Raw genomic sequence first — 21,305 nt, 5'->3', positions numbered from 1 at the left:
ATTCCTGCCCTGCCTATAAGCTCTGCTGTGGAGACGTGTTAAATCCTGAGTTAGTTGCAAAAAGTGATGAAAATTTATGGTTTTCTTTATTGTCCTGTACTGTTGCTATTCCCTGATGGCGATTTCAGTGTTTTGGTGTCTGAAACATGGACACCAAAATGTCCAAATGTGTGTGTTGCACATGCCAGCTTGCTTGGAATACGGCAGAGCAGGTGTCTTTCTGTTGTGCTGCAGACCTTTTTTAATTATCGAAAGAAAACCTAAGTTATTCCCTACAATTTTTAAAGTAACTTCTTGCCTGAAGGGGATTTAAGATTTTTATTATTTTTCTTTCAATCCCTTTCTAAAAGTACGTTTAATTTCAGAGCTGGAAGTTTAACTTCAACTGGAAGTAGGGGAAGTTGTTTGGCTGTGCATACAGCAGTTGAAATGCAGGCTTGTACAGCTGCTTTGACCTGTTACAGGGGTCCTCAGGAAAAAAGAATTGAACAGGTATTACACAGGAAAAACCTCATTCTTTGCCCTTTTATGGGACAGGGTCTAAGGTGCCCAGCCAGAATCCCACAGGGAATCCAGGTTGTCTCTTTAGATGTGGTTGGACAGGGTCTCACTTCTACTCTCAGAAATTAGTTTCTTGTATCAGTACCTGGCAATCATCTTCTCTTGGTGACCAACCAGTTTGCATTAATTTGCTCCTACCTGTTTATTTCTGTCAGTTCTCTCTCCTTTCTCTTCTTTCAAAATCCTTCATTTATCACTTTGGGAATATGTACTCTTTGTGGGCAGCAACATCATTGTCCAGCAATAATTCTAGTTGTGGTTAAGGCTTCAATATTAAAATAGCTTATCTATAAAATATTTATCAAGGATGTATATTTCAGTAGATACCCTTGTGTCATGGATCTGATTCTGGAAATCCATATTTGTGTGAGATTTGAGGATTGCAGCTTCAGGTTTCATTTTGTACATCAATAGTTCATAAATGTTTGTGTTAGGATTGATTTTTATATTTGATAGTGGAAACAGCTGGAGCATTGTGGTTGGGATGAGCAGCTACTTCTTCAGATGGCTTTATGAGTGAAATCTTTCCTGTTCTTGCAGCACTGACCTGCCAGCATTCTGTCACCATCTGCACAGAATATTTGAAACACAGTTGGAGGACCTGCTCCTATTCCATAGTTCGATCAAAACATAACTTATTTATCAAGAAAGAAGTTGATCTATTTTCCTATATGGGATATAAAAAAATTCAGCAGAACCTGTAGCCTCAGTTTGTCTGGTTTAGCATGGGTGTATCAAAGTGAGGACTGGTGCTGCTGTTTGTCATAGCATGGAGAAGTTGGTATAAATTTTGGCTATATACATGAAGAAATGCTAGAAAAGTCCTCAAATAAAATGCTGTACTGATCATGTGCTGCTGAGACTCTCCAAGTACAATTTGCGCTTGGGCTTAATTCCAAAACTGTTAATGTGAGTTACAGAAGCCAATAAAGTGATGTAATGTAAAACAGATTTAACCCTCTCTATATTGTTATCCTTCTCTGAAAGAAGTAGATTTTTTAAAATCATTTAAGCTTCATTTATTAGGTTTGTTGGCTAATTATCAAAATGAGGACAAGCTCCAAGGCCCAAGATTATATTTAAACCCCAGTGTTTTTTTTCTGGTGTAGGATGACAAAGCTGTTCCTCTGTAGATATTGGGGCTCACATCAGCATGGAGTGTGTAGGGAGATGGAGACAGTGCAATCTGGTGAGATTAAATAACTTAAAATGAATATTGTTTTATGTGGGCCCATAAGAGCAGGAGAGGAGTGACCAAGTAAGGACCTTCTGGTGAAAATGAAGCACAAGCAGAAAATGCATAGTGGAATCAGGGACATGTGTCTTGGGAGGAATATAAGAACACTGCCCTAATGTAGGGTTGGGATCAGGAAGGGTAAGGCTCAATTGCAGGTGGATTTGGCAAGGAATGTGACAAAAACCAGACAGGCTTCTACAGGTACATTAGTCAAAAAAGCCAAAACCCCCAAAAAACAGATAGAAATTGTGCTTGACTCCCCCAGTAAATAAGGCAGGAGAATTGGTGACATGGAGAAGGCTGAGACACTCAGCAGTTTTTGTCTCAGTTTTCACAGGCTGCTCTTCCCACATCTCTCCACACTCTGAACATCAAGGCAGGGACGAGGGGAACAAAGTCCTTACCATGGGAGGAGAAGGTCGTGTTTGAGAGCACCTGAGGATCTGAACGTGCACAAGTCCATGGGATCCAAGGCAGTGCATGGCAGGGTCCTGAGGGACTTGGCTGATGGAACTGTGGCTGCTCTCTCCATCAGGCAGTCGTGGCACTCATGTGGAGCCCCCAGAGGCTGGAGAAAAGGGATCAAGGCCTCAGGGATACCTTACTGCACTCTGTCAATAGTTAAAGCAGATTTATTAGAAAGGCTTTTTAACGTGTCCTGTAGTGACAAGTACAAAAGGTAGATGTAATGTGGGTATAGGGAGGAAACTCTTACCTGTTATGGTTTTGAGACACTAGTACATGTTGTCCAGAGAAGCTGTGCCCTGCCCCATTAGAGTATTGAAATTCATCCTTTATTTTGGATGTTTTGTGAACATGCAGGGTACTTGATGCCTTAGCTCAGTGTTTTTGTAAAATCTCAAGAATTTCTTCAAAGTGAAAGTGAGTGTTATAAATCTGCTCATTTAAAAACAAACTCAATTTTCTGCAAGTTTCTATATAATTGCCTTATACTTTTCAGTGACACATCTTGTTGTTCAAATTTCTGAATTTAAACAGAAAAATGATTTGCATTCTGGCTTAAGCTTTAAAAAAAGTGACTGAGCAACTACTCTGTAGAAGCTGAGAATTTGAAACTACTTTTTTTTCCCCCTTCCATCTGTTTGGAAATTTATTTTCATGCCATTACATCATCAAAACTGTACATAAGGAATTAATGCAAATGATTCCTATGTGATTCTGCTTTTTGTTGCTGGTATTTTGTTCTCTTTAGCCATTGTCTAGTTTGTCTGCTCAGGGTGATGTCTATGTTGCTGTCTATTGCTGACAGTAGAAATGTGTCCACAGGCATTGGGTAATCAATGATATTATTAAACTATATTATTATTTTGTTAATACTATGGACTCAGTGAAAAACAATGTCACATGAATTCACAAGAATGAGAGAATAAAAGCTGTAAAATGAGATTCTAGTAGATTTCAGCATAACATGTTTTCCTCAGTGTTCAGAAAGGGAGCTGTTAGAGATCTAGTTAGACTTGTTGGTCACAGAATTTAATTTTTTTTTATTAGCTACCTCAGACCATAAATCACTGAACTGAGGACATTGAACTCTCTGTCTGATTGACGTTTTCTTTGTAGGCTACAGAAAGTGAGATGGGAGATGTTGATTTAACGGGTCTTCCGGAAGCACCTGTAGACTCTGAAGATGAAGAAGAGGAGGAGGATGAAGATATTGACAGAACTTCTGATCCACTTCTAGGGCGAGATGTTGTCCGAGAGTGCCTTGAGAAAGAGCCTGCAGATAAAACTGATGATGACATTGGTGAGGAGGAGAAATACAGTAGTAAAATTTACATAGGGCTACTTCATATAACATCTGTAAGAGGAGCATAACCAGAAACTGTTTCATGAGTTAATGGTCAGTGTTTATCTTAAAATAATTGAATGCTGTCTTGCTTTGCTCTGTTGATACTCTTAATTGAATGATGTGTTCTCTTGCTGTCTGAGAGAGTATTTGTTCTGAGAATCCAAGTATTTTGAACAACAGTCTTTGTGATGCTCAAGATGTGAGGTTTTACAGTCATTGTATGCATTGATGTAATGGGACATGTAGCAAGGTAATTCTGACTGCCTGAGACTGTTGAAGTAGTTATTAAATAGCAAAGAGAACATACTATTACTGAATATAGGTATACTTAACTGAAAGCTGCAAAACAGTTAAAATGAAGATAATTTACTGCAGTGTTTAACTAGAAATTGGCATGAATTTCAATAGCAAAATTTGCTTTCTGCTGTACTTCAGATTGGGTCTCTGAACACTGGAAAATCATTTCATGCTCCTGTCTAGCTTATAATTACTGTACCTGGGGGTATTTTTAATTTTTCTAAATGTTTGAAGCTGAAGTGCTTTTACTCTCAGCTAGACTGCTGCTCTGAGAGTCAATCAGAACACCAGCAAGGCTGTGGAGCTGAGTTCTTGCTGTTGATGACAAAGTGCACGCAGGCACTAATGGGAAGTATAACACCACTGAACAATTTCAAATGAATTTAACTGAAGTTTAATACACTTGTGGAGGGTAAGGAGTCCAAGGAAACCCTGGGCCTTGCAGTCATCATACCAATGTTTCCTTTGTCCAACAGAACAATTATTGGAATTCATGCATCAGCTCCCTGCCTTTGCAAACATGACCATGTCTGTGAGGAGAGAACTGTGCTCAGTGATGATATTTGAAGTCGTAGAGCAAGCAGGAGCCATCATACTTGAAGACGGCCAGGAAGTAAGTCCCTGCTTCCAGAAGAAGTTTTAAATCAGTAGTCAGGCTCCCACCATAGGTTCCCTGAATCACTGTCCTGAAATCTCTCTTCCTGCTTGGATCAAGAATCTGGAATGGCATTTGCTGTTCATCCCTCCAAGAAGGGGTGAGGTAGACTCATCTCTGGTAGTGACTAAATGGGTACCCAGAGAAAGAATGTTCATTCCCACTAAATGGTACAAATATATAATACCAATTAGCCTACTTATTGAGAAAGCAATCTATTATTCAGTATTTCTCCCTCCAGAACCAGTTCTGAAGTGAATGAAGAAAGCTGAAAAGTATTCAGTGCAGTTTTGGTGAATTAAATGTTTCAGAGAGGTGGTGACAACAAACTGCTGGCTACAAGAATGAGCCTTTCTGAGATAAGAGCTTACAAAAGTTGTTGAATTAACTAATTAACTTCTTTTTTTTTTTTTTTTTGCTTTCTCTAGCTTGATTCTTGGTATGTTATTTTAAATGGCACAGTAGAAATCAGCTATCCTGATGGGAAGAGTGAGAGTCTCTGTATGGGAAATAGTTTTGGGATTACTCCCTCACTGGACAAGCAGTACATGAATGGAGTGGTCAGAACCAAAGTAGATGATTGTCAGGTAAGGTTGCAATTCTATATAACTATCTCTTCTTTTTAAGCATCTAATAGAAGAAAACAGATTGGAATGGGTTCAGAGAAGGCTACAAAGGTGCTCTGAGAGCTGGAGCCCCTCTGCTGTGGAGAGAGACTGGGAGAGTTTGAGTTGTTAAGCCTGGAGATGGGGATACATTCATATTTTATATATTTTAATCACTGTTGTTCTCCTTGGGGACAGTTTGTGTGTATAGCCCAGCAAGACTACTGGAGAATTCTGAACCATGTGGAAAAAAACACTCACAAAGTGGAGGAAGAAGGAGAAATTGTGATGGTAAAGGAGCACAGAGAACTGGATCGCAGTGGAACCAGGAAAGGACATATAGTTATCAAGGTGCATTTCTTTCTATGCTTTCCATTAATCTAGTAAAATATTATTTATTAGTAAATAAACACAATTTCAGTTTGAATCTAGTATACATAGTCAGTTTTGTCTGTGTCTGCTCAAAAACTTGATTGGAAGGAATGTGTATCATATTCCAAATTTGCTTTAATTTCTCTTTAATAAAGTTACATACATTGTAACCTGTTCAACACATACATTGAGTTTGTATTTGGAGCACCCTTTGGGGTATTTAGGACCCTTTTTTGTTATCTGAAAGAGGAACTTAAACTAAAAATTAAAATTAAGGGACGTTACTAATTGTTTTAGCCAGGTGTTACCTATGCAAAATGTCAGGGCTGAGAGAAGCAGGAGGATCTGATTTTAACATGTTGGTGTGTTTTCTCCTGAGTTGGCCATAACTGACATTTCTAAAGGGATTATACTGGTCACGTGGGTTTCTGTTGAATTACTCTTTAGGGAGAGGTAGTGATGAGAGATATCAGTTATTTTTTCATTTGCTTTTTTAAGGCAACACCCGAGAGACTCATCATGCACTTAATAGAGGAACATTCTATTGTGGATCCAACCTACATCGAAGATTTTCTTTTAACATACAGAACATTTCTAACAAGTCCCTTGGAAGTTGGAAATAAACTCTTAGAATGGTTCACAGTGGACAGCCTCAGGGATAAGGTTGGTTGGAGTCTAAGAGATTAATATTTCTGGTGAAAATATTTTTAAATTGATCCCTTTTTGTATTGCTGATAAGCTAGGATAAATAAAACTAGGTTCCTCTCTATCTTAACTGTGTCCACATTCATGAAAAACCTTGATAGTCTGGAACTTACATCATACCAATTTGTTGATTCTTAGCCAGTGTTTTTGTGTGTTCTAGCCTTGAGCTGAGGAAGTCCAACATACTGTCAAAACACTAGATGTTTTGTATAGGAAGTTGTGCAAGGTCTGCTGTGGCTTCTCTTCTTACTTCTTTCCATGTTTTTCATTTTGGCAACTACTGGTTTTTTAATAAAAGGAATGATAAAGAGAAGTGTGTCATGAAACAAAAGCAGAAATGGTATAATTTTAGAAGAGAAACTGCTATAGAGTTAGATTTTTTTATTATATAGGTGGATAATATAGTTGTCAGACTATCATGAATAGTAGTGAAAATTTCTCAGAAGAAAGCTTTTTATTATCACAACTAGAACTTCCTTTAAAGAAATCATTAGGAGGCTTTAAAAGGTAATTTTAATGAACAGTATCAGGAAGGCTTAGCTGAAGATGACTTTATGCACCAGTAGGTACTGGGTGATGTAGCCAGTATTTTTTAGGTATAAAAATACTTGGGTTTTCAAATTTTTAATTTGCTTCCACAAATAAAGAAGAAAAGAAGATGATTTCAAGTGTAAATGTCTTTTTCCTATCAGAAACAGTAATCTGTTTTATGTTCTTCTGCCACATCCAAGTATTCCTCTGTGTTTATAGATTAATGTTTATAGGAGAAGAACCATAGGTACCTTTTTATGTGTGTGTGTGTGTATATATATACACACACGCATAATTTATTTTGTTTTTACAGGTTACCAGGGTAGTGTTACTGTGGGTGAACAATCATTTTAATGACTTTGAAGGAGATCCTGCCATGACTCGATTCCTGGAAGAATTTGAAAAGAATTTGGAAGATACGGTAGGAGCAAAAAAGAATGAATGTCACATTTTCTAGTACTACATATTACAGTTTTCAAGTGTTACCAGCGCCTAACAGCTGTAGTCTTTAAGTGTGACAGTTAACAGGTGGCTTTTAACATGGAACATATTTGCTCTTAAGTATAAAGTAGATATAAAGGCCATATAAAATAATACCTATGGCATTCACTTGGGAGTTTTTGCATTTTTGCAAAAGAGGACAAGGTTTATTTAGTAAAATCTGAAAATCTGGCATCAAAAATCTATTTTCTGGGATATTTTCCATAACTGTTTTTCCATTTCTGATAAAAGAAACATTGCACTGCATTTTGTGTCTTCTGTATTATAGAAAATGAAAGGCCATCTCAGATTGCTGAATATTGCCTGTGCTGCCAAAGCGAAATGGAGACAAATCACCCTGCAAAAACCTTCCAGAGATTCTCCCCTGTTTTTCAGCCTTCTTGGAGGCAGTGACAAGGGGTTTGGTATCTTTGTAGAGACTGTGGAGATAGGCAGTAAAGCAGCAGAAGCTGGACTTAAGCGTGGTGATCAGGTAAAAACAATTAAGTTAATTTAAAATATTCTGCTTCACCCACCTCTTGGTTGTTCTCAATGTTATGCTGTGTACTAAGACCAAACCACTGACAAGTGTGGGAACACCACAGCTCAGCTTCAATTTCTATCTGTTAAATAGGTTTATATTAAATAGTTTTCAAAATTTGTAAAATTTATTGTTTTGTGGGATTGATTCTTACCTGATGTGTTTGATCCCAGCTCACTGAGGCAGGTGAAAAAGTGACAGGTCATACTCAGTGAAAATCCACCTTTTGAAGTGATATTAGTTCTGTGGCTCATGAGCCACCATTTCTGATTAATTGCAAGGATGTCATGTTATCGTAGAAAATAAAGTTACTTAAAGCATTTTTCAAGTAAAAATGGAAGTCCTGACTTATTTACAGGATATAACTTCTCTGACACCATGCAAATAGTTATTTTACATGGATTGTTTTCATTCTGTAGCTGTTGTAAAGATGATATGGTAATTTCCGGGAAGTTTTTACAGTGCCTGTATTATCACCTTAGTATCCTTTGTATTTGTAAATCTGTCAGATAGATGTTTTCCTAATAGTCCCAATTTTTATTTCTTAAAGATAATGGAAGTAAATGGACAGAATTTTGAGAACATTACCTTTGTAAAAGCTCTGGAAATCTTAAAGAATAACACACATCTCTCCATTACTGTAAAAACAAACATTTTTGGTGAGTAGACTTCATATATTTTTATGTGTAAAGGAAAACCTCCACTCCTTCTGGCTTTATAAGTGCAATAGGGTTCCACCTTTTTTTTTTTTTCCAACTTGCTCTTGCGGTGAGAAGTTGTGCAGAAGTCCCCTCATTGTGCCTCCGTTTGTTTGCATGAGTTCTCATGTGCCAAGGGCTGCATGTTGAGTGGCACAGAGCCAGCACAGGCAGCTCTTCAACTCCCTGAGGAACCCTCAGATGACTGTTTAAGCTGATTTAGTGTCCCTCCATGCAGTGGGGCTGAAACAAAGCCAGGGGATCTGGACCAAAATATTTTTGCCAAGAAACAGCAAAAATGTAAGACTGGGATTTTGTAAAACTTCTTTTAGTGGCTGTAAGAATGAGAGGATAAATTACCTTTATAATTGAAAAGGGGATATAAAAGGTGGTATGGCATATAAATGCTGGCTTTTAATTGTCATCATGAATATAAACACCTAAATACCTCTTTAAAATCTCAGGCAAATCATCTGTTCTTTTATCATAATCTTGTTCAGGCAACAGAATAACAAGAGCTACAGGGAGACTGTGCACAGGATAGCTCCTTCCTTCATAGTTGTATCCATATCTTCTGATGGTTTTCTTCTCCTATTTCCTTCCTCCAGTTACCTGCCCTTGCTCACTATTGATTTTCTTTTCATTATTATACTATGTTTATCACTGTGCAGCTAAAGAAGTTCAATCCCTCAGCAGTTACTTATTAGCATAATGCAAAAAAAGCTTGAAGCAACCAGAGGCACCAGTGGTCCAGACTAATGTGAAATGACATGAAGTGAAGCATCACTGTAACTGAGACAGTGATAGGTTGTTCATTTGTATTATAAATGTGAGCAACATACATTTACAAGTGGGTTCTGATCTCCTTCTGCTAGCTGATAGAATTTCAAGGTGATTTCTCTGATATATTTTAATGAATTAATATCTTGAAGGTTTTTTTCAACAGTGATACTTATTTTCCTGACTTTTTAATTGAGTGTTAGGTTTCTGGTACTGACTATGAGCAATTGCTGTTCTGTTTAAATCTATACTTGGAGATCTTGTAGCCTTAGCTTTTATTACACAACAGAAATTTACCATTTTATTGGACTTTCTGTACAGAAAATCTTGGTTGCCTTCCTCATAGGGACAATCTGATTAATTTGCTTTGTTTTCAGTTCTGCATTCTTCCAGTATCTCAATAGAAATTGAATTCAGTATTTCAGTAGAAAATACTGAATTTCTGACTTGAAAGGTTTTCAAAAGATTTTTAAAGGATCTTTAAAGAAGTAATTGATGTTGACAAGACAATTTTTCTACCTTATATATGTGCAAAGAAACAGAACAAAACCCCTATAATTTCTGTGGAATTCTAGCTTTGAGACTATCAGTGTGGGTTGTAGACTAGCTTAGTTTCATAAATGCAATAGAAACTCTGATGCAGCTTCTGTTCAGTAGTGTTAGTAGAGGCAAAGACAGTTTGGGAAAATATCAGTCTGTGTTGCAGCTACTCTTGAAGAGGCATGTGGACTCCAGTACCTAATGCAAACAAAAAAGCCAATAAATGCATAGTGCTTGTTGCCCTGAATGCAGTGTTTCCTTATTCTCTCTCTGGGATGTGGGAAGCAAAAGCTTTGAGGGGAAAAGAAGAATTCATTGTGAAGTTCTGAGTGTGCAAAGGTTACTCACAACAACTGTATCTTCTCTTACAGTGTTTAAGGAGCTGCTCTGCAGGATAGGACAGGAGAAGAATGGAATTCCACATATTCCAAAAATTGCAGAAAAGAAAAACAACCGTTATTCTATCCCAGATATGCCTGGAGATGTGGAACAGATGTTTCCTCGTGAAAAAGGAAACAAGAAAATGAAAGCAAACACTGTATCTGGTGGAAGAAACAGAATCAGGAAAATTTTAGACAAGACCCGTTTCAGCATCTTGCCTCCAAAATTGTTCAGGTTTGTCAGACTCCTTTGTCAAAAAGTAATGGTTCCTTATTAGGTTGTAATACTTCAATCGTAGAATGGTTGGAAGGGAATTGGGTTGAGAAGGAACTCAAATATCTTAAAGGCTATCCTATGGGCAGGGATACCTTCCACTAGACCACATTGTTCCAAGGCCCATCCAGCCTGGCCTTGAACACTTCCAGGGATGCTCTGGGCAGCCTGTGCCAGGACCTCACCACCCTCACAGGGAGGAATTTCTCCCTAACATCTACCTAAAACCTATCCTCCTTCAGCCTCAGGCCATTAAGAGATACCAATTGCTTAGTATTTCTAGTCATTATGTCCATGTTGCTTATGTTTTTTTAAAAATCCTGGCACCTGCCCCATGAATGCTGAACAAGACTAAAATATCTTTTCTCTCCTGATGAACGCATTCAAATCTTTTCCCCCATCTTGTTTTGAAAACCTGTCTAGAGCATGTAGTTAAAACAGCTGAACACCATTGTTTTTCTTAGTATCAATTAATCCCAAGGTGAATAGTATAATAGTTTAATAGTTTAATGCAGATAACTGGAGCAGAACTGTTTTGCAGTGATGGCAGCGTGAGCCAGTCACAGGACGACAGCATCGTGGGGACACGGCAGTGCCGGCACAGCCTGGCCATCATGCCCATTCCAGGCACCCTTTCATCTAGTAGCCCTGACCTGCTGCAGCCCACAACCAGCATTCTGGATTTCTCTAACCCTTCAGGTAAATGGCAGCTTGAGGTTGAGTCACCCAGCAAGGCAGCTGGGTCAGGGGAAATATTGCAACTGTACTCACATCACTGGTGCTGAGTGCAGTTTCCTGTGCATCCTGTGGGGCTAACAGGGCCAAACTGGAGAGGTACTGAAAATCCACACTGCCTGAACCTCTATTGCCTACTTTTTTAAAGTAATATGAGACTTACTTATTTTTTACAAAGAAATGTATTTTGCCACTTCTGTGAGCCTTTAATTTACTTAGCTCTGGTGGAAGGAGATAATCTTTGTTTGCCCCTTTCTCCATTGTCTCTCCTCTGTGCTTTGACTCGTCCATCCTTTTATCTGACTGAGTATATTTCAAGCAGTATTGTGGATAGAATAGGACTGCCTTGGTACCAGCATAGTAATGTTCATGTTTCATTTTTTGCAAACATTATGTATGCTCAACAGTATGTCTAAAATCCTAAAAAATGTTTTGAGATATGTGGTCTGGGCTTTTGTTGTTGCTGCTGCAGGAATCCAGTTGTCGGAGTGGCTGCAGTAGGCATTTGTTGCAATATGCAGCTGCCTATAAACATGTTTAGTCAGAATCTTTTTTTCTGTATTTTAAGTGTAAGTTCTGTGCATATTCTGTAAAGTGTTTTGTGACTGTGACTTATGTTTGCATAAACATGCAGGTTTCCCCTTTAAAAGGGATGTGCACAGATATATCCTATCAGATGCATAAATACCCATAGCAAAAAAATTCCCTTTTTGCTGCAATTTCAGACCCTTGCTGTCTGCATGAGAGCTACATGTTTTTCTAAATTTTTTTATTTAATACTATCCAAGTTACTGCTTAATATGAAATGGTGGTAACTAGTTTATTTTAGATAGAATCACAGAATGGTTTGTGTTGGAAAGGACCCTTAATGGTCACCTATTCCAACCCCCCTGCCATGGGCAGGAACATCTTCAGCTGCATCACTTAGCTTTACTTTAAGCTTGCTATAACAAATATGCTGCCAGTTTGAATGTCAGAGAAAACCAAGTTATTTCTGACAGTGTACACTTAATAAGTTTTGTAAGCATCTCAATCTTGATTTTGTGTTGATATGATTTTTTTTCTTTTTCTCCTGTCTGCAGCTGTTGGGTTTTACTGTAAGTATCCTCATGTAAAGCATCCTGCAGACCTTAATATTGCATGGCTTGCCTGTAAATTTAACACTATCAGATGTTGCACTGACGTAATTATTACTGTAGGGCATTGGATAGCCCTGTGCTCTGTAATTTTCCTTAAAACAAATCCATAGGCTCTTATACAGGCACAGTGCTGTGCTGAGGCTGAGACCTGCATTTTATTCCCACTTCTGCCCCCAGCACACTGAATGACTTCTTGCAGGTTCCTCTGCTTCTCTGTGGCCTTGCTTTAAGGGGATGAAGTTGCTTATATCTCTTTCATGGAACTGACGTTCCAGAGGATAACAGTTTGAGATTTCGTTTGTTCTTCTGTTGTACTTCATAACTAAAATTCTGTGCATGGCAACTTGAAATGTGCTTTGTATTGTCAAAATGAGCTGAATAATGCATAAAAAAATTTAATAATTTATGATTGCCTGCTTAAAAGCAAATACTATGAAGACAGAAATGTGCCTGTAATTTTTCCCTTATCTGTCACAAGTTACATTGTTTTGGCTGCATGGGTTTGTTTTTTTTGTTTGTTTATTGGTTTGTTTGTTCTTTTTTACTTTTTTCTCCCCAATTAAATTTCAGCTTTACACTTTGAATGTGTTCTTGTTTTTAGGTATGTTGATACTAAAGTATAGATGTTTCCCTTCTTCTGTTTCTTTATTATCACTTTTATGACAGGCATTTCTCTAATTATGCAATATGTCAATTCTGCCACTTTCACTCTGAAATAAAGTACAAAATACTTCTCGTTTATATTGTCCCTATTCACGTATATATTGAACTTCATATTCAGCTAGAACCCAGCTTCTGATGAGAATGTTCTGATAATGTTTTAATCGTAATAATGAAACTGTTAGAGGAATTAGCTTTCAACTGGGATTTTTCTTCCATCTTAAAATTTATTTACAACTGATGTTGAGCCTTTCTTTTTTCCAATGGGTGGGATCTTTGGTGCTGGATCATAGATTACCTATTTACTTTTTACCTTGAAATTCCTTCTACTTGTGCCCATAACACATATAAATCCTGATGCAAGAAAAACTAACCCAAAGGTCACTGGCCCCAGAGATCTTTGTTGCCTCCTTAAGCAGTGGATTTTGATGGAGGGAAATCAATGTATAGTCAGTAGGGTGAGCAGCATCTAAAAGTGTATCTAAAAGTGTATTTTTAGCAGCTCAGAGAGGTGCTTCTGTGAGTGCCTGAAGGACCTGGATGCTCTCCCCAGCAGGATGACTCCCCTGGGCTGGTTCCCCTTGGGCAGACGGACACCTGAGCATCCCCGGTGCTCCAGGGCAGGTCATGTCTCAATCCATGGATTTGGCACTTAAGGGCTGGACAAATAGAAGTGAGAGAAGGGGAGGGCTCTTTGGGAGGCTGTTGCTTTAATGACAGCCTTTCCCTTCCCTCACTGGAGATCTCTGATGCAGCAGTTATAGCACATCTGCCTCTGGAGTGGTTTTGGAGAGCCTCAGCCTTAGCTGAGGGCTCAGCAACACCCTCCTACCTTCTCAAGTCTGCAGAAAAGTAGTGAAGTTTTAGTCTTCAGTCTTCAGGGAAGGGAAAATCTGGGCTTTCCTGTGCTTGGAATTACTGTGCATTTTGACTCCTGACAATTTTTTAAAAATCAACTTTATTTTGAAAATAAAACTTTCTGTACTAGCTAATAGAGCAAATTATTTGCAATCATCAAGCTGTGAAAGAAACACTTTGTTTCTGTAGATATTTATTTCCTGCTCTAGGCTGCCTCAGATAAAGCTGTTGTCTAATGCATTTATAATACATAAAATGTGCTATAAATAAGTACACCAGCCAAAGAATTAACTGCTGGCTGCAGCTTAGTTCCTTCAGGGGAAAAAGTGAGGGTAAAAGCTCACAGCTAGTTCTGGGAGCAAGCAAATCTCCTTTCCTCTTCACATCCTCCCACCCCAAGCCCATCCATCTGCACTTGGTAGCTTCCATCCCTGGGAAGAGTGCCCTGGCACGTGTGTGGATCTGGCTCTCACAGACACAAGAGAGCCAAAGAAGGAATGATGCTGCCAAAGTTTTTAAGACACACTGTGAAGGGATGGTGCACAGTCCAGTTACATACCTGCATGTCTTGTACTTAGACTGGGATCATGGGATGGTAAAGTAATTGAGTTAGAAGAGCAGAGAGGAGAAGGGTCTTGTTTTTTTCTTACAAAGATGAAGAACAACACAGAGTATTTAAAATATTTTTTAAGTCCAGCATGTTTTTTTTTTCTCCTGATAAGCTGGTTGTGTTTGTTTCCTGTGATCAAATGGGACAGTAAATCATAGAATCACAGAATGGTTTGGCTTGCAATAAGATCATCTAGTTCCACCCCCTACCTTCCACTAGACCAGTGCTCCAAGCCTCATCCACCTGGTGTTGGGCATCTTCATGGATGGAGAATCCACAGCCTCTTTGGGCAACCTGTGCCAGGGCCTCACCCCCCTCACAGGGAAGAATTTGCCCCTAATATCCAATTAAATCGTCCCTCCTTCAGCTTTAGCCAATTCCGCCTTGTTCTATCACATGCCCTTGTAAACTATCTCTCCAAGTGACCTTGTGTCTTTTCCGTGGAAAAGTACTTCACATATTAAAGGTGTTACACTCTTTTTTTAGATATTCCAGATCAAGTGATACGAGTTTTCAAAGCAGATCAGCAGAGCTGTTACATCATCATCAGCAAAGACACTACAGCCAAGGAGGTGGTGAGTCATGCTGTCCATGAGTTCAACCTGACAGGAGCCCCCGAGACCTACTCCCTGTGTGAGGTGTCCGTCAGCCCCGAGGGCGTCATCAAGCAGCGGCGCCTCCCGGATCAGTTCTCCAAGCTGGCTGACAGGATTCAGCTCAACGGACGGTAAATATTCCTTGTGTCACTTGGGTGTTATTCGGCTCTCAGGATTGAAACGCTACATTACAAAAGACCTCCACCATAATTAAGCCCTTCATCAAGGAGAGGTGTTTTAATTAAAATGGACTGGTGTCTCTTGGAAGCACAAGCAAGCAAATGCCAGTAACCTACACTTGCCTCTCTTCTTTGGATCACCTTCCTCTTCTGCACCCAAAAATCCCTCTTTAAATCTACAGCAAGCTTACTTGAAGGCTGTAGGTCTCAGATTCAGTCAAAGGGAAAATGGAAAGTTTCTAACCAGGCAGAAGCCTGAGAAACTGTTGAGAAGAATGTAAATAAAGTTCTTTTTCTCTCTTGTTGTTCACATTGTTTATAGTTAGGTTTTGATACTGTACGTCATTCACTGCACACCAATAGTGTGAGCTGTTTTCACTTCAGGACCAATGGAGTTGGTTTGCACAAAGCTTTGTATAAGAGTGATGTATTTTGAAATAAATCAGAGTCCTATTCTCTTGCCTTCTGAATAGAGTCTATTCATTCCCGTCCTGCCTCAACAGTGTCATCAGGCAGCTAAATTGAGCAGATCAGGATAATGTATATAGTGGTTTACACTATATTTGTTTTGACACTTCTCACATGTACTTGAGGATTAAAGAATACAATTAGTTTCTTTCTCAGTGTCATGCTGCAGTGAACTGATACTAACCTGAGATAAATTCTTCCATTTTTAAATAAACTGTTCTGAATGTTTCTGAAATGTTAAGTGCTGTGGTTTTATCTGATGACCTGACCCATACCAGAAGAAGGTTTATTAAACTAAAATATTCTGTAGTTGTCCTTGCTAGGCAACAGAGGGAATTTATTAGTAATAAATTTTTGTGTATCTGAAAGCAATTTACCTGGGACCATGGAATGAATTTTCCAGATACATTTTCATTTCCTGATACTCTGTGCCCCATGCAAATATTGGTATGCCACAGTAAATTTATGGAAAGAAAACATGCAAATTTTGCGTAAGAAATGTAGAAATACATTAACAGGAGATTTCTCAGGCCTAGTGTGTTTTTGAAATGCTGTTTTCACTGCTGAATTTACAAATGGAAAAGGTGAGCACTACAGCATAGTACAGAGTAAGAGTGTAAAAATATTAACAAAGAGCTTTTGATATGTGTATTTACTTAAGTAATGGTGCTGGTTTACATTAACTGAAGTACAAGGTTATGTTGTCCCTTCTTGTCTCTGTAATGCTCACAGTGATTGGTATAGTTCAATATCTTTGTGTTCACAAACCCTCTGAACAGCATCTCTAACGTGTTGTTGTTATTGTCAAATATTCTTCAGGTATTATCTGAAAAACAATATGGAAACAGAAACCTTATGCTCAGATGAGGATGCTCAAGAGCTACTCCGAGAGAGCCAAATTTCCCTGCTGCAGCTGAGCACCATTGAGGTGGCCACTCAGCTTTCCATGCGGGACTTTGAATTGTTCCGCAACATCGAGCCAACGGAATACATCGATGACCTGTACAAGCTGGACTCCAAAACAGGGAATGCTCACCTGAAACAGTTTGAGGACGTCATAAATCAAGAGACCTTCTGGGTTGCCATGGAAATTTTAGCAGAACCCAACCAACTCAAAAGAATGAAGATTATTAAGCATTTCATTAAAATTGCTCTCCACTGTCGAGAATGCAAGAACTTCAATTCCATGTTTGCGGTGATAAGGTAAAATACTTCCCATCCCTCAGATCTGGTTGGTGCTGTCACAGGCAATTCTGGTAATCCAAACAGAAAGGAAAGAAATGGGAATATCCTGAGCAGACTACAGCTGGGGCTGGGTGGTTTTCCAAAGCCAGACTGGTCAGAGGTGATTGTCACCAGAGCCTCTGCACTGTCACCTCAGCACTTCAGTCCTGTTGTGGTGCTGGGTGTGACAGTCTCCTCGCAGGAAAAGAGAAGATGGGTACAAAGCACTGTTTGATTGATGAACTGCAGAAACCTGAAACCTGCCTGAGCACTGTGTCATTTTCTGTGGCTTTGGCACCCAATTTCCCTTCTTTTTGTCAGTCATTGTTACTTTTCCAGGGTGCACCAAGTCGTATATGTGATGATGAGATTACTTTATTTCTTCCCTGCATTGTAAGGACTTCCTCAAATCAGTCTTGTTTTAGTTTCATTTTCCTTCTCATTCTTTCCTGTCATCCACTTGCTTTTCTATTTTTTTTCCCTCTTCACTTGCACATTTAAGCTTTCTCTTCTGATTTATACTGAATGCTGCTGCTTTAACAGCATGAGTTCATCATTTCCTGTATTTGCAATTATCTTACACCTAGCCTTTACTGTAGGAGAAAAAAGACACTGTGATTCATCAGACAAAGATCTGGATTTGTGCTGTATCCCAGCAGCATTATTGAAAACACTATTTTAAAATATTTTCTTCGATGTCTAACCAGTTCATCAAATGTATTGGCTTGTAGTTAGTCATTAATTAAAGAATTAATGAATTTCTGTGAAGGGTACTGGACAGTCATCGAGACTTTGGCTGCTCATTATGTGGGAATACACACATGGGTACTGATTCTAATTTTTATATTCTACTCCCCAATTTTTCATGGTTTATTGTAGGTAAGGAAATTACTCTTTCTGCTTCTCAATTAAGTCCAATCAGGCCATGACTAAAGTGGTCTTTTGTCTTGGAAAAAGAAAAAGGCAAACAAGTTAGGCTTTGTTTTACTGTTATTTCCAGAAGAATATTTTTGTTAGCATATGGCACAGGGGTTCTCTTTCTTGCCTTGTCCTGCACAGCAGTTTGGTGCCATATGTCTCATGAAATAGGAAGATAACCATCCTAATGTAGCATGGAAAAGAGGAGCTGTGGGCTGGCATATGTTTGACTTTTTCATGTCAGAGAAGGCTTTGTTTGGCATAGCATGGAAATAAATTTGTCTAAAAAATAACCCAAATACCAAATAAGTTTTTTTAGGGAAAAAAAAATCTGAGAATAGAAAATTCAGTGATAGTGTGGCTCTAGATTTGCTAATCAGTGCTGGGAGCACATCCCTTTCCAATTCCACAAAGGTGGTGAGGACTTCGCAATTATTGCAGAATTCCTTGAGCATAGGTGGTGACAAATTATTATAGGGAGGTTGGATTTAATTTATTTAATGTTTCTATTTAATGGGGTGTTTTTACATCCAAATAATTCTGGATGTTTTTACTTAGTGGGAATGAGGGCACAGTGACAAGTTTTAGCATATCTGCCGCTTCCAGTTCTCAGTCAGTTGCTCTTGTCTGAAGCTCTGAAGTCAGAGATTCACAGAAGGGTTTGGGTTGGAAAAGACCTTAAAGAGAATCTCACTCCTACCCCCTGCTCTGGACTGGAACACCTTCCACTACACCAGGTTGCTCCAAGCCCCATCCGGCCTGTCCTTGAGTCCTTTCAGGGTAGAGCCTCTCTAGGCAACTTGTACTGGGGTCCCACCACCCTCATGAGGAAGAATTTCTTTCTAAAGTCTTGCCACTTCTGCTTGGGATGTGTTCTTGCACTGTTCTCATTTTCTGTGCAATCATTGGTTCACTTTGTGCATTTTTTAACAATTTTGTTCTTGCTGTGGCATACATTTTTACAGGATTCTTAAATAGATGTCAGTCCCATGTTACAGAGATATTATTTTGGCAGTAATTTGAAGTTTGTACCTTGAGTAGTCATGGTTTTTACCAGTCCTGTTTAAACAGCAGAGGGTTATTGTGATGAACCTGTAGCCTCGTATTCACCTAGCTTCACAGTTAACCTTGGAAAAGCTATTTTTAATTCTTAAAACAACCCCCCAGCCCTTCACTGCATTCTGAAAGGTAACAATTCCACTCACAGCTAATATGAAACATTTCTGCTTTACAGTGGGTTAAATCTTGCACCAGTAGCTCGTCTCAGAGGCACGTGGGAAAAGTTACCCAGCAAGTATGAAAAGCACCTCAGAGACCTTCAAGATCTTTTTGATCCATCTCGAAACATGGCAAAATATCGCAACATCCTCAGCAGCCAGAGCATGCAGCCTCCAATTATCCCACTTTTCCCTGTTGTCAAGAAAGATATCACATTTCTGCATGAAGGTAATGTCAAACAGAGAGGAAATAAATGAAGCATTGAATGTACTTCAGCCCTTTCTTCAGTGCTCTGTGGGTCCACATGTGTCTAATGAAGCTGCCACCAGTAGGATGCTTTTGAAGGATCCTTTATAGGAGTAAAATAAAATAGAACTGGGAATGTCTAATGGAAGAGACTGGTCCTAGACAAAAATTAAAAATAAAACATATATTTTTAATATTTTGAAAGGAATGCTGTAATCCTCCTCAGCTGTCCTAAGGTTTAGGGTGGAAGCGTAGGTGAGTGTGGTGTCTGGTAGCTACACTACTTCAAATATTTTCTGTTACAAAAAACTTGTTGCTGTAATGTTTCCAGGTTTTCATTCCATGTTGTGGCATGCACACAGTGATACACCTCCTACTCTTGCTTTCAGCATTTTCAGGGGATTTTGTTCAAATGTTTCCATTTTGTTCCCTTTATACAAAGTCCTGTTCACAACTGATTGAAGTGAACCATTTCCAAATATGCTTAATTCTTGGTTGTGATGGTTCAAAACTATTTGAACTTCTTTCCTAATGTGAATGTTGTTAATGTGAATTCTCTATTTTTATTATTTTAACATTATGTGAGTGAATTTGGGCATAGTTCACTTATTCCTTTTTCCTCCTACTAAAACTTGTTACTTTAGAAAACGATTAATAAAAGAATAAAGGCTAGTCCAAGTGGGTTTGATTCCATTAGTGTTTTGAGAGAACATCCTGTTTTCTTGCCACTTTGATTTAAAAAAATTGTGTTGATTGGGGGACAGGGAAGGGAGAAGGGTATCAGGGGAAGAACTAGAAGCACAGTGGCTGTTCAGAAATATTTATTACTCCTTTTTTTTTTCCTTATGTGTGTGTTTCAATTATGCAGGCAATGATTCTAAAGTGGATGGCCTGGTAAATTTTGAGAAGCTCCGGATGATTGCCAAAGAAATCCGCCAAGTTGTCCGAATGACCTCTGCAAACATGGATCCAGCTGTGATGTTCAGGCAAAGGTGTGCAATGGGAAGGGCAGCAGCACTGAAGGGGTCTCAGTGTAGGGGGTCTGGGTCTCTGTGTGCATCAGCACGTTGATATTTCATTGTGTGCCTCATCATTGACATCTACCATCAAACTACAGCCTTTATCAAATAATGGCAAAACAGTTGATGCTTCCCAGACCTGCTTTGAATGACTAATAAACCAATTTATTGCCTTTAAAAAGCACAGAAGAATAAGTTCTAATTTTAATGATACATATTTCTGCCAAATAAAATGTTAGTGTCAGTAGAGTTTTGAGAGAGGTATAATATTACAGGGTACAGTATTTAGATATGAGAGAGAGATAAAAAGCATCTAAATCACTGATGTAGAGATCTGAAATGCTGTTTCAAAACAAAACCACACTGATAACATATTAAAACCAAACAAAATATTTTTAATTTGTTCTAAGCGCAGCTTGTTCCACCTACATAATGTTTCATATGTTCAGGCTTCAGCAGGTGGAGGGTGTTTTCTTGGCTTTTTTTTCTTATTTTTTTTATTTTTTTCTTGCTGCTGAATATAACCAGGCTTGGTGTTAACAAAGTGCAGAATAAAAGCAACGTAACTCCTAATCTGGTGCTGATTAGCCCCAGATTTTATTTAGTGGAAATGAATTATTTCCTGCATCTGTTTTCTTCCCACTGGCTGAACTGAAAGCATCAGTGGCTCTGTTGTGTCCAGACTGGGTCCTGACCCCGTGGGTGTCTGTGGGTGGGTGGTGGCCTTGCTCCTTGCACTGTCTGCCTCGAGCTGATGGCCAGACAGCCCCCAGGGTGCAGTCTGGGTGGGCACTGGGTCATGGCTGAGTAGCCACATGGATCTGACTTCAGAAATGACAAAATACTCTCCTGAGCTGCCCATACCTTGTGCACCCCAGCAGAGCAGAGCTCTCTGAACACCCCTGGGGGGACTAGTGCAAGTAGGAGACACAGTGGACAGTTTTTGGGTGAAGTGTGCTTCACCCACTG

The 21,305-nt window shown here is 39.0% G+C and overlaps 1 protein-coding gene across 8 annotated transcripts in view; it reads left to right on the top strand.

The window, feature by feature from the left end:
* The window catches only part of RAPGEF6 (Rap guanine nucleotide exchange factor 6), a 122,631-nt gene that overhangs the window by 78,015 nt on the left and 23,311 nt on the right, over nt 1-21,305 (top strand). For all 8 annotated transcript variants that reach the window (XM_021549539.2, XM_021549537.2, XM_021549542.3 and 5 more), the window contains 15 exons: nt 3,380-3,563; nt 4,382-4,518; nt 4,989-5,147; nt 5,364-5,516; nt 6,036-6,200; nt 7,087-7,194; nt 7,543-7,746; nt 8,345-8,453; nt 10,184-10,427; nt 11,008-11,165; nt 12,284-12,298; nt 14,955-15,195; nt 16,531-16,914; nt 19,088-19,299; nt 20,186-20,309. In XM_021549539.2, coding sequence (XP_021405214.1) covers nt 3,380-3,563; nt 4,382-4,518; nt 4,989-5,147; nt 5,364-5,516; nt 6,036-6,200; nt 7,087-7,194; nt 7,543-7,746; nt 8,345-8,453; nt 10,184-10,427; nt 11,008-11,165; nt 12,284-12,298; nt 14,955-15,195; nt 16,531-16,914; nt 19,088-19,299; nt 20,186-20,309 — 2,597 coding nt within the window. The remainder of the gene's footprint in view (nt 1-3,379; nt 3,564-4,381; nt 4,519-4,988; nt 5,148-5,363; nt 5,517-6,035; nt 6,201-7,086; nt 7,195-7,542; nt 7,747-8,344; nt 8,454-10,183; nt 10,428-11,007; nt 11,166-12,283; nt 12,299-14,954; nt 15,196-16,530; nt 16,915-19,087; nt 19,300-20,185; nt 20,310-21,305) is intronic.

This window comes from Lonchura striata, chromosome 15 (genome assembly GCF_046129695.1).
Source record: "Lonchura striata isolate bLonStr1 chromosome 15, bLonStr1.mat, whole genome shotgun sequence".
Classification (NCBI taxonomy): Eukaryota; Metazoa; Chordata; class Aves; order Passeriformes; family Estrildidae; genus Lonchura; species Lonchura striata.
This window is presented reverse-complemented; position numbering and strand designations above follow the sequence as displayed.